The sequence below is a fragment of the Muntiacus reevesi genome, chromosome 5, assembly GCF_963930625.1.
Source record: "Muntiacus reevesi chromosome 5, mMunRee1.1, whole genome shotgun sequence".
Taxonomy (NCBI): Eukaryota; Metazoa; Chordata; class Mammalia; order Artiodactyla; family Cervidae; genus Muntiacus; species Muntiacus reevesi.
The window spans coordinates 121,254,087-121,266,896 of NC_089253.1; the positions used below are offsets into that span (position 1 = coordinate 121,254,087).

The 12,810-nt window shown below is 42.3% G+C and overlaps 1 protein-coding gene across 4 annotated transcripts in view; it reads right to left on the bottom strand.

The window, feature by feature from the left end:
* Nucleotides 1-12,810, bottom strand: part of DENND1B (DENN domain containing 1B) — a 269,544-nt gene that overhangs the window by 120,626 nt on the left and 136,108 nt on the right. For 3 of the 4 annotated variants that reach the window (XM_065936314.1, XM_065936315.1, XM_065936316.1), the window contains exons 7-9: nucleotides 12,011-12,091; nucleotides 5,852-5,905; nucleotides 2,494-2,604 (exon numbers count right to left, since the gene is read on the bottom strand). In XM_065936314.1, the coding sequence (XP_065792386.1) occupies nucleotides 2,494-2,604; nucleotides 5,852-5,905; nucleotides 12,011-12,091 (246 nt within the window). Of the gene's footprint in view, nucleotides 1-2,493; nucleotides 2,605-5,851; nucleotides 5,906-7,085; nucleotides 7,146-12,010; nucleotides 12,092-12,810 lie in introns of all 4 variants that reach the window. The other variant, XM_065936313.1, reaches the window with a different exon arrangement.

The window sequence follows — 12,810 nt, forward strand, 5'->3', positions numbered from 1 at the left end:
CACCCTCCTCCCACCCCCTCACCTCTGACAATCACCTGTTCGTTCTCTGTATCTGTGAGTCTGTTTGTTTTGTTATGTTTGTTTTGTTTTCTAGATTCAACACAGCATAAGTATTTCACTTAGCGTAATACCTTCCAGGTCCACCCGTATTATTATAAATGGCAAGTTTTATTCCTTTCTATGACTGAGAAATATTCCATTGTATGCATGTGTGTGTGTATATATGTACCTATATACACACTTCACCTTCTTTATTCACTCACCTCTAAGGGGCACCTAAGTTGCTTGCTTATCTTGGCGTTGTGAATCACGCTACAATGAACACAGGCGTGCAGACACCTTTTTGAGTTGGTGTTTTTGTCTTCTTCAGGTAAAAGCCCGGGAGTGTCACTGCTGGACCGCACCCTGGGTCTGGTTTTGGTTTTCTGAGGGATCTCCATACTGTGTCCCATCAGATGTATTTCTAACGTGTCCCTATACAGACCGTATTCACTCATACAGCTTACTCCGATGCCACCTTCAGACCTCTCACGGGAGAGGTCCCGCCTCCCAGGAGGGCCTTCCCGGACCGCCGGGCACGTCACTGGAACCTGCTCTCGCTTTCCACCCCCCACACGCTCTTCTCCCTTATCCCCCAGCTCTAAGCACCACGTGGTCTGACGGCTATCCGCTCACTCGCGTCTCTATCTGCCACATCGGGTGGGCTCAGCTTCAAGACTGTTTGGACCTCACTTTGCTCACTGCTGAGGTCTCGGTGTCTGGACTGTGCCAAATACACAGTAGGCGCATAATAAATGTGCTACATGAATTAATCTTGACAAGAATTTGGTTCCTAGGTGTTCAAAATACAATCTTCTTAATCTTTAGGACAATATCCATGTAGAAGTATTCTTTATAATTTTAGAAAACTTGGCTTAAAAGAGGGATGAGGACAAGCTGTGTGGTGTGGCCAAAAATAAATAAATAAATGCAGGAAATGTCAGGGTAACCAAAAAAAAAAAAACTAGTTGAAAAAAAAACTGTTGAGGAGGAAGACACAGAAAGGATAAATAAGATTTCTTTTTTTACTAAGTTAAAAACAGCAGAAAAGCAAATATATTATAAAAAAAAACATCAAATAATTCAGGCTGAATTTCTTAATATCACATTAAGAAAATGTAAATAATTACCTACGCCACGGACTGGCACTTATTCTCAACAAAACCATAACATTTCTCCACACTTACTCCTTCAAATGCATGTCAGAGTTTCTCAGTACACAAAAGCATATATTTTCAACTCTTTTTGAAAAGTGAGCATATCAATATTGCATTTCAAAATCTCAAAACTGTTTCTTTGACTTTAGAATAATGCAAATAATCTAAAATTAGAATCAGGAGACCCAGTTTCACATTGCCCGTCTCCAGCTGTCTACTTGGCCTTGAGGAGGCCATTTAACCCTTCTTTGAAAATACCTCTGTCACTCTGTTAGTTTCTAAGCCATGACCAGCTCTCTGAGACCCCACGGACTGCAGCACACCAGGCTTCCCTGTCCTTCACCATCTCCCAGAGTTTGCTCAGACTCACGTCTATGGAGTCAGTGATGCTAACCTTTCTCATTGTTATATCCTAAATAGGTATCCTAGAGAGATCCTGAAGCTCCTTCTGCTCTAAGACACTAAAATATTATAAAATAAGGTTTTTATTTGTATTACCAGCAAATAAAACATAAAAATAGTATCTTATTTTTATCAGTTAGCTAAATTTGTAAGGAAGGTAATTCATGGGATATTAAATAATGTTTTTTAATAAATAACTCTTAATACCCACAATTATAATTCTATTTATATTACATTTTTAAGTCAAAAATTTTAATTTTAATGCTTAAAGTAAGAAAAAAGATTAGGAAATCTAGAAAAATACTTTTGAATATTTTTCTAGGACCCAAGAAAACTCCTTCTATTCTCCCTCCCTTTTCCACAGTAATGAAGACCTTCCAAAAGAACATTTCGGTGAGTGGCATAAAACCTGTGATTTGGAAAAAAATAAAATAAAAAGCTATTTTGACTTTTAAGTTATTATCAGTCTGAAGAGCTTCTCCAAATCAGAACTATTATAGCATCCACTCCCCCACCACGACTTGGCAACAAAGATGAATCCACCTATTACCAGGTTAGGGCAGCCGCTATTATCCCGGCCCCTTGATTTCTTTCAAGTGGCTCCAATGGAAAAAGAGCCTCAAGTGAATAATAAAGATCTCATAATAGCTCTTAAGAATTCTTTATATGGTAGAAGGCACTAAAATGAACTCCAGGGAGTGAAAAAGAAAAAAAAGAAAGAAAGAAATGCCCCTCATCTTCTGATAAGAAGAAATAATTAACCTGACTTAATGCACCCGCGAAGGCCTTCCATAAATCAGACCTTTGTGCTCCGGGACTAAAGCCGCGTGTCAGGAGGCTGTGCGGTTGGCGCCTGCGGAGCATGTGCAGAACAAGGGTGGGGGGCGGTACTCACGGTGCTGAGCTTCCCGGACGTGACGATGACGCGCCTCTCGTGCAACATGCTGGCGAAGAGCTGCAGCATGTTGCTCACGTCCACGGCCACGAAGTACTCCGTGAGGTTCCTCTGCACGGGCAAAGACAACCGCGTGAGGGGCGGCGACGGCCGCCGCGGGCTCCCCGCCTTCCGAGGATGTCAGCAGTAAAAGCTGCTAATTAATACTGAATGCAGTCCTGGGTCCGACGCCACGCCAAGCACAGCGCCTTCGGTCCTTGTTTGAAAGACAGCCCTGCCCTGGGAAAGCGTCCTTCGAGGGTGATCAGGGCACCAGCACTCTCCCCACTCCCCGGCTCCAGGCACCGGTACAAGAAGCCGGTTTCCTGGGCCCCAACCTGGACCCGCTGCGAGAGGGGCCTTGGGAATCCCTTTCCCCAACAAGCACTGCAGGGGCTTCTGGCAGGCACCCAGAACTCGAGAACTGCTGCTCCGAAAGTGCATCTGTCTCTCCCTGTGTGCCAGCCACTCGGCGAGGGATACCGTGGCTTGATAGGATAGACTGGGGTCCCCAGACACTGGTCATCAACCTGTACCAGCCCACAGCCTGCTGGGAGCAGGGCCACGTAGCAGGAAGTGGGCAGTGGACAGGCAAGGAGGGGCTTCATCTGTATTTACAGCCGCTCCCCATCGCTGGCATCACCGCCTGAGCTCTGCCTCCTGCCAGACCAGTGGGGGCATCAGATTCTCACTGGGTGGCAGGGGTCTAGGCTGGGTGCTCCTTATGCGAATCTAATGCCTGGTGATCTTATTCTGCATTATGATGAGCTGTGTAATCATCTCCTTCATATATTACAACATAATAATAACGGAAATAAAGTACACAGTAAATGTAATGCACTTGACTTATCCTGAAACCATCCTCCCCCTCACTTCATTCATGAGAAAGCTGGCTTCCACAGAACTGCCCCTTTGTGCCAAAAAGCGTGGGGACTGCTGCTCTAGACTATGCACTCACACAAGGCAACCACAGAACGTTGTTCTTGTTGTTTAGCCGCTAAGTCGTGTCCGACTCTTTTGTGACCTCATGGACTGTTGCCCACCAGGCTCCTCTGTCCACAGGGCTTCCTAGCAATGAGACGGGTTTATAAAGCAGACCTCTGGGTCTTTATGAAGGAGGATCTCCTTTATATTCCATGTCGGGCCAGCTTTATACCACTATAACCAAATAAAAGTGTCAGTTTAATTCGACTCCTTGACTCACCACTTAAAATTATTTTCCCCACGTAAGAATAAAATTGGGGTAGCCTATATAAACTTTCACTTTAGATCTTCTACTTAATTTTCTGTACTCAAACAAATGCATCAGAAAGCAACATACAAGAGATGACAATAAACTAAAACTGGAGGAGAAGAGGGATTATGACCCAGAAGACCAAAACCTTTAGTTGAGCACTAAAACACCAAATCCAATTGTTTCTTCGATTTCTGTGAGGTAGAAACTTTCTCAGGACAGACCAGTAATCAGAGCAGGGCATCTGAACAGAACCTGTGACCGCCACCAAGTGAGGCTGCGTTTGGTGGAGAGCCTCATTTCCCGTTTTCTCTATGTGAAGCCTACCTCACCTTCTATTCCCACTGTTCATCATGCAACATAGTTTTATGGCATTCAGCATTAACACTGTTCCTGTAATCTCAAAGAAACGTACTTTCTAGATGGGGAATTATTTCATAATGCAAAACGCTGCCTGATGTATAGGTCCTTGCTTTTCTTTTTCTCTTCCCTAAATAGGACTTTTTAGAAATAAAATATCTTAATGGAGGTGAGTGGGGGGAAGGCTACTTAGAGACTTTGGGATGGCCATGTCCACGCTGCTCTGTTTAAAATGGATAACCAACAAGGACCCACTGTACGGCACACGGGACTGCTCAGTGTTATGTGGGAGTCTGGATGGCAGGGGCTTAGGAGAGAACGGATACACGTATATGGAGGGTTGAGTCCCTCTGCTATTCGCCTGAAACGATCACAACCTTATTAATCGACTATACACCACAAAAAGTTAAGTTTTTTCTCAGTTCCAAAAAAAAGTTTCTATTCTCAGAGGCACTTTTTCCTTAGAATGGTTCTTTAAAACTTTCAAAGTCATAGCCTTTAAAAAAAAAAAAAAAAAGTGAAGTCTGCTAAATCAAGCTACTAGCTTCTTATTAGTAAATTTAAGAAAGGTACAAAGAGGAGAGGCTAGAAGGCAGGGACCCTGACTTGCATTAATAGCCCGAGGGGAGGGGCAGGCATGCAGATGTCAAGTCAGTCAGCCTCCAGACACCCAAGCAGAGGTCCTGCCCGCAGAGGACTTGAGGGCCTGGGAGGACCTGTGAGTCTGATGGTCCACCTCAGGCTGAATGCAATCTTCTCACAGGAGGCAACTGAGCTCATCTGTACTTAAAACCCCACTGCCAGCGTTGCTTCCATATCAGGAAATTTACAGCTGTCTTCTTGTACTTCATTCACTCACAAGCCATGTGCTTTTGGAACCCAAACACTCAGGAGGTTCATTTTCGGGAGGACAGCAGAGTATAGTACATATAAAAACAATACATATTCCTGAGTTGATGTTTCCTTCACTTCTGATAAAATTATTTATAGTGGTTCATTTTATCTTTCCAAAATGAAGTTGGAAAAAAACAAACTTACGAAAGGAAACATCTCCTTTTCACACAGTATCCAAAAGTGTACCTGTCAATTCCATTTACCCAGGGAAACTTTTCTGCAGAATTTTAATTTGTAATAACCAGTAAAACACTGAACATATTTCTAGCAAGGATACAATCAGGACTCTAAATAAAATGCAAAATGTGGCAATTTTATAATTTCTGGTAGTATCCTTCAAGCCTTACAAAATATGTATTACTTAAATTAAAAATCAGGATACTGAATAAAGAACATCTGAGATTTGAACAGAGCTATATACACAAGGAACCTAAACACTATGGCCATTTCACTACCGTCACTATTTGCGTGAAAGTATTTCCCATTGCACACACTCATTCCCCCAAACACAAGAGACATCTGCTGAGACATCTCGTCTGCCTGATCCAGGGAGCTCAGAACCTGAGTACAGACTATCCTACTGAGCTATCTCAAACGTCAGAAAAGAGGTTTTCTCACATAATCTGTCTTATCTCCAATGGATGTAAAGGAGGTAAAGTAACAGACACATAAAGAAAACGAGATGACACCATTATTCTTAATTGTTTCATTTTTTTCTCACAAACACAAACAGTTACAATGTATTCTATTTCTCTACCAAGAAATCCTTCAACTGTGAGACCAAAATAAATAAAATTCCTATCAGTAAAATAGAAAACATAAAAAACTTACATTCTCAGGGATGGTTGGCAGTCCAGTTACATCAGGGGCAATGAAGCAGGAATGCTGGTCAATGGAAATAAATCACATAAGAAAAGGAGAATTAAAATCTGGTAGCATTACATATAATTTGAGATTAAAATTTTAAAAATACATCAACTAAATTGATAAATCAAGGACTGATGCCCAGGATTTGATGAAATTGAGAGATTCTTAAATAAGACAGCAGGTTTACAGGAGATTTAACAATAAGTTTCTCATATGAAAAGTGTTGATTAAAAATATTTCATTTCAAAATTGAAATAATAATCTTAGGAAAAGTGCATTAAGACCAAAAAAGCATATTACTGATAGAAAGATGGATAACTTTAACACATTTGGTTTAGGGAGCCTGAGAAAAGGCTTGTATACCCAAGGATATATCAAAATGTATTAAGACTGATATACATCAGTCTGTACGTATCAGCCACTGTATTATTTAGAAAGCAGCAATAAAAAATAATTTTTAATATTTAAAACTTCTTGAAAGGTAATTTCTCGCCCCAAAAGATGACTTTTATATGACCACTAAACAAATGTTAATTGGCCTTTGTAATACTCAAAGCAATACAGCGGTTAGTTCAGAGACGTATTTACACAAAAGGCGCCCTGCGTACCTTGACGTTTCACAGAATGTTCCCAGATCTTACCACACACAGAATCACAGTGCAATTCAATCACCAAAATCGTTTTATTTTCTGTTCATATTAACCTCCAAAATCATTTTACTATCTCACACAAGGACCTAGTTAATATTACCCCATAATTAAAGATTGAAGGGGGAAAATCACCCTAGCAATACTGAGCACCGTCAGACTCATCGGAGCAAGGCGAGTGGGCACAGCCACGACGTGGGACTTACAGGTGGAAACACAAGCTCCTGGAGCCTGTGATGAAACACGTGACCACACCCACGCGGCGAGCCCCGCAGCACACCACACCCCTGGCGTGACGGTGCGTGTGGGTCTGGTCTCCATCAGCTGCTTGTATCGGGACGGACTTTTACAAGCGCTGTATTTCATAAAGTGAAATACAGCGCTATGCTTTAAAAGATAGTATAAACAGAAAATATAATCTGAATGATTAAGAAGCAAATTTACCACTTCTCAAAGGACTGGGGTGAATCTTAAAGACAGTGAAAGAAGCAATTAATTTCCCAGTGATTTTTTCCCAATGATTTTCAGAAGCCAATGTCCTTTGAACTCACCCGTGCTAAGGAGGGCTGCTCTTTCAGAACTTGCTCACTGGCAAAAAATATCTCTTGGTTCTTACAATACGTGAGAGAAAAAACATGAATATTTTACTTTCAAGGGAGAAATTTACACAACAATTTGCTGTGTATTTGAGAAAAACCCATGTAGCCACATTATCTGCTGAAAATACCTGAAAAGCGGTAATTGTATTTTAAATGCTGATTTGCTAGTTTTATGCTAGAAGAATTTGAAGTACTTTCTTTCATTTTCAACTGAGAGTATTCTGTGGATATTTAATGACCCTGAAATATACTTTCAAAACAAGCAGTTGCATTAGATGTTAGCATTTCACAAAACTTCTGTGACATTCTAATGGGCTGTAATGTCACGTCTTAAAAACTCATGTGATGGAACATTCATGAAAATGAAATTATAAGAAAATCACAGTCGTTTCTCAAGATTTGTTGTATTTTTCTAATAGAAAACCTGAAAAAAATTTCTTTTCCATTTGTGAAGGAACAAAAATTCCTAAGGCCATCAATTTTAACCTGACATCACAAAAATTTTTCACCCGAGTTTTGTCAGTCATTAACAGCACAGAACCAGAGATCAAATTGCCAACATCCACTGGATCATCGAAAAAGCAAGAGAGTGTCAGAAAAACCATCTATTTCTGCTTTATTAACTATGCCAAAGCCTTTGACTGTGTGGATCACAATAAACTGTGGAAAATTCTGAAAGAGTTGGGAATACCAGACCACCTGACCTGCCTCTTGAGGAACCTGTATGCAGGTCAAGAAGCAACAGTTAGAACTGGACATGGAACAACAGACTGATTCCAAATAGGAAAAGGAGTACGTCAAGGCTCTATACTGTCACCCTGTTTATTTAACTTATATGCAGAGTACATCATGCGAAATGCTGGGCTGGATGAAGCACAAGCTGGAATCAAGACTGCCAGGAGATATACCAATAACCTCAGATATGCAGATGACACCACCCTTATGGCAGAAAGCGAAGAACTAAAGAGCCTCTTGATGAAAGTGGAGGAGGAGAGTAAAAAAGTTGGCTTAAAACTCAACATTCAGAAAACTAAGATCAAGCCATCTAGTCCCATCACTTCATGTTAAATAGATGAAGAAACCTTGTCAACAGTGAGAGACTTTATTTTCTTGGGCTCCAAAATCACTGCAAATGGTGACTGCAACCATGAAATTAAAAGACATTTGCTACTTAGAAGGAAAGTTATGGCCAACCTAGACAACATATTGAAAACCAGAGACATTACTTTGCCGACATAGGTCTGTCTAGTCAAAGCTATGGATTTTCCAGTGGTCATGTATGGATGTGAGAGTTGGACTACAAAGAAATCTGAGCACTGAAGAATTAATGCTTTTTGAACTGTGGTATTGGAGATGACTCTTGAGAGTCCCTTGGACTGCAAGGAGATCCAACCAGTCCATCCAAAGGAGATCAGTCCTGAATATTCATTGGAAGGACTGATGCTCAAGCTGAAGCTCCAATACTGTGGTCACCTGATGCAAAGAGCTGACTCATTGGAAAAGACCCTGATGCTGGGAAAGATTGAAGATGGGAGGAGAAGGGGATGACAGAGGATGAGATGGCTGGATGGCATCACTGACTCAATGGACATGAGTTTGAGCAAGCTCTGGGAGTTAGTGATTGACAGGGAAGCCTGGCGTGCTACAGTCCATGGTGTCGCAAAAGTTGGACACAACTGAGCGACCGAACTGAACTGAACTGCACAGCACAGGCACAAGAGTTAATAACCTGTTACTGAAGTCAAATGAAATCACTACATGAACTTTACATAAGTGTTTATCCACCAGCTGGATTTATCAGTACCAAAAATATTGCATTGACAACAGGTTAACAAGGTTTGAAACCTATCACAGGCTATTGATTCAAAAGCTTACATGTAAGGGTTAAATTATAAAAGCAACTATCATACCTAGAAATACAACACAGTCATTCAAATTCCTTTATCAAGATTATTTCAGATATAATAAAAATCCTCTCTGTATCAAGCAAAATTTCAATTTACTGGCAGCTAACATTCAAATAGCTTTTTGTGGTATATCTAAATACCTCAAAAAAGTTAACTTGCTTGCCTCACATCACACATTTAGTTACATTTTTAAAAAACCAAAATCTCCTAGTCTTTAGGTATTAAGAAGCCTAGACATCTTTGACTTATACTTCTTATCAATAAAGGTGAAATTCTTCAATGTCCAGTATTTCTGATATGTATTTTTATAAGATATTTATTCCTGAACAAATATGATAATCAAACTTAGAGAATACACTTTTATTTCTCACCTCTCTGTAATAACTGCCTCTACGATCTTAGCACCCACAGTATATTTATTCACCAGTTAACAAAGTGTTAGAATCACATTATAAATACAACTCTGTCAAAGAAAAACACCGATTTTCAGAAAACCGAGAGCCTTTCTTCTTACTCTTGGGCATTTTTCGTTGTTGTTTCTACCGCCTTCCTACTCACAGTGAACCTGCACTCCACTGGCTTCAATGATGACAAATCTGGGCTCCTCCCTGACTGCTCCCCGTCCTCCAGCCCCTCCTCCCTGACCTCCAGCCCCTCCTCCCTGACCTCCAGTCCCTCCTCCCTCTGCTTTCCATCTTCCAGCCCCTCCTCCCTGACTGCTCTCCGTCCTCCAGCCCCTCCTCCTTGACGGCTCTTCGTCCTCCAGCCCCTCTTCCCTCTGCTTTTTGTCCTCCAGCCCCTCCTCCCTCTGCTCTCCATCCTCCAGTCCCTCCTCCCTCTGCTCCCCGTCCTCCAGTCCCTCCTCCTTGACGGCTCTTCTCCCTCTGCTTTTCGTCCTCCGGCCCCTCCTCTCTCTGCTTTCCATCCTCCAGCCCCTCCTCCTTGACGGCTCTTCGTCCTCCAGCCCCTCTTCCCTCTGCTTTTCGTCCTCCAGCCCCTCCTCCCTCTGCTCTCCATCCTCCGGCCCCTCCTCTCTCTGCTCTCCTCTCCACACAGCCGGCCCTCACCACTCCTCCGTCCTGTCTACATCCTGGCCTTTAAATCACCCAGGCCTATAACCACGTCTGCAGACGACTCCCAGATAAGGGTGGAAAATTGCAAGCTATCCTTCACTTTCCAGCCCCCGACTGCTGAACGCTTCCACTTGGACACTAAGCAACACGTGAGGATGCAGACACGGGCAGAGGACGCCCTGTGCTGCCCGAGGAGCAAACGGCTCACAAAGCCGGGGGCAGAGCCAGCTCCAGAGTGAAGGCGGGCGGTCCACACAGCGGCGTCACTGAGAGAGGAAGGTGCGGAACCAGGAAGGCACAGAGTCCTCAAGAAGATGGGTGAACGCAACACTGTGACCAGAGCAGAGAACACTTGAGGGGGAGAAAAGTGAGACGGAAAAGTGAAAAGCTGGACGGAGACTAACAAGTGGCTGGTCCTGAAAGGCCACGCGTCTGGACAAATTCTACAGAAAATGGGGACCTACTGAGCGTTTCCATCAGGGGGGCTTTAGAGCTTAACGGGTGCATGATGCATGCTCAGTCATCCGACTCTTTGAGACCCTAGGGACTACAGCCCCCCAGGCTCCCCGTCCATGGGCTTCTCCAGGCAAGAACACTTCCTCCTCCACGGGATCCTCCCGGCCCAGGAATCAAACCCGTTCTCCTGGGTCTCCTGCATTGGCAGGCAGGTTCTTTACCACTGAGCTACTGGGGAAGCCCTTAGATAGTTGAAGGAAGTTGAATCTGACAGTCTTTTACAGAAAGGACTAGAAGGAGAAACTGCAGACTACTGACTGCTATTAAACGTTGGGCACCCAGACGAGGCGCTGACACTAGAAACAGTAAGAATGAAATCACGATTATCAAAAACATGACAGGGAGAAACTGAAGCAAGAAGAAAGTTATTACCAAAGAAAAACTATAAAAAGGCTAAAGATAATTTCTTTATCTTGCAAAAGAATCCAAAAGACGTATTAACACTATTATAGACATTTCAAACTGCTTTTTCCCTCCATTTCTCCTGCATCATTATAGAATTATAATGATCATTATATCATTTCCTTTTTTAATTAGGATAGTTTATTATCACTTTGGAAGAAGTAAAATCAACATAGGTAAATTTTAATATTCTATTTGGTATGCCAAATTAGTGATTATTAATTCTGAACACTTACAGAGCCTCCCAAAGTACTAGTGTGATTTTAGCTATACACAGCACGCAGTTTATTAAAAGTTTCAGTAGTAAATAATCTATACCACCAATGCTTACTGCTTCAACAAACTCAATTTTATTTCCAGCGTTTGGTGATTATACTAAAAGATGTATTGAAGAATGGGAGAAAAGGAGATTTTTCACCCAGAATCTTTGTCATCTACTTGGTTATGTGGTGTACTCTCAATGCTTACTATGTACTGTTTTCATTTTATGAGGGATATTGTACACATGGGGCTTGCCTGGTGGATCAGATGGTAAAGAATCTGCTTGCAATGCAGGAGACCCAGGTTCAATCCTTGGGTCGAGAAGATCCCCCGGATAAGGGAATGGCAACCCACTCCAGTATTCTTGCCTGGAGAGTCCCATGGACAGAGGAGCCTGGTGGGCTACACTCATTGTTTGGGGGGTAGGGGGTCCTTATTATGGGTAGAGTCTACCTGAAAACCAATGTTCCTCACAATCAAACTATTCTCACGGATTTAGTTACTTTTAGCATATAATTTTTTTAAAAAATCTGTGATTTAACAACTACCAAAATATACCTCTAGCAAATCATGTTGTGATAGTTAAAGCGTATCAGAGAGCCTCAATATCACCAGGTGGTAAAGTCAGTACCAGCAGTAAAGTCTCCCTGGGAGGTGACTCGGCGGGCTTTCTACACCACTGCGGCTCAAAGCATCAAATAACGGATTCAGTACTCACCACACTCAAGTTGACAGGGGTGTTTGCCTTCGGTACTGGATGGTTATAGAGAGATCTCAGAGTTTCATTCAAATCGTCTTCCTTGAGTAAAAGAAAAAAAAGAGTACTTCTTATAAATGAAATAGCAATTAAGTAAAAACAAAACTGCTTGACAAAATCATTCGCTGCACCTACTCATGTCAGACACGTTTTACGTTCAGGCAGACCCTGGAGAAACGGCGTGCGCAGTTCTAGACCACCGCAATTAAGCGAATATAGCAATAACACGAGTCTCATGAAGTTTTTGGCTTCCCAGTGCATATAAAAGTTGTGTTTACTACTTTGTAGTCTATTAAATGCACAATACCATCATGTATTAAAGAAAAAAAAAAGAACAATGTCATACCTTAAGTTAAAATACTTTATTGCTAAAATACGCTAACCACCATCGGAGCCTTCAGCGAGTCATAATCTTTTCCCTGGTGGAGGGTCTGGCCTCGATGCTGATGGTGCTAACGGATGAGGGTGGTGGGTGCGGAAGACTGGGGTGGCTGTGCTGATGTCTCAAATAAGACCATGTGAAGTTTGGGGCATCAACTGGCTCTTCCTTTCGTGAAGCATTTCTCTGCAGCCTGCAGCGCTGCTCACAGCATTCACCCACAGGAGAACTTGTTTCAAAACTGGAGCCGATCCTCTCAAACTCTGCTGCTGCTTTATCAATGAAGCTCATACAACGTTTTGGATCCTTTGTTATCATTTCAAGAGTCTTCACAGCATCCAGATTCCATCTCAAAAAGTCACTCTCTTTGCTCGTCCATAAC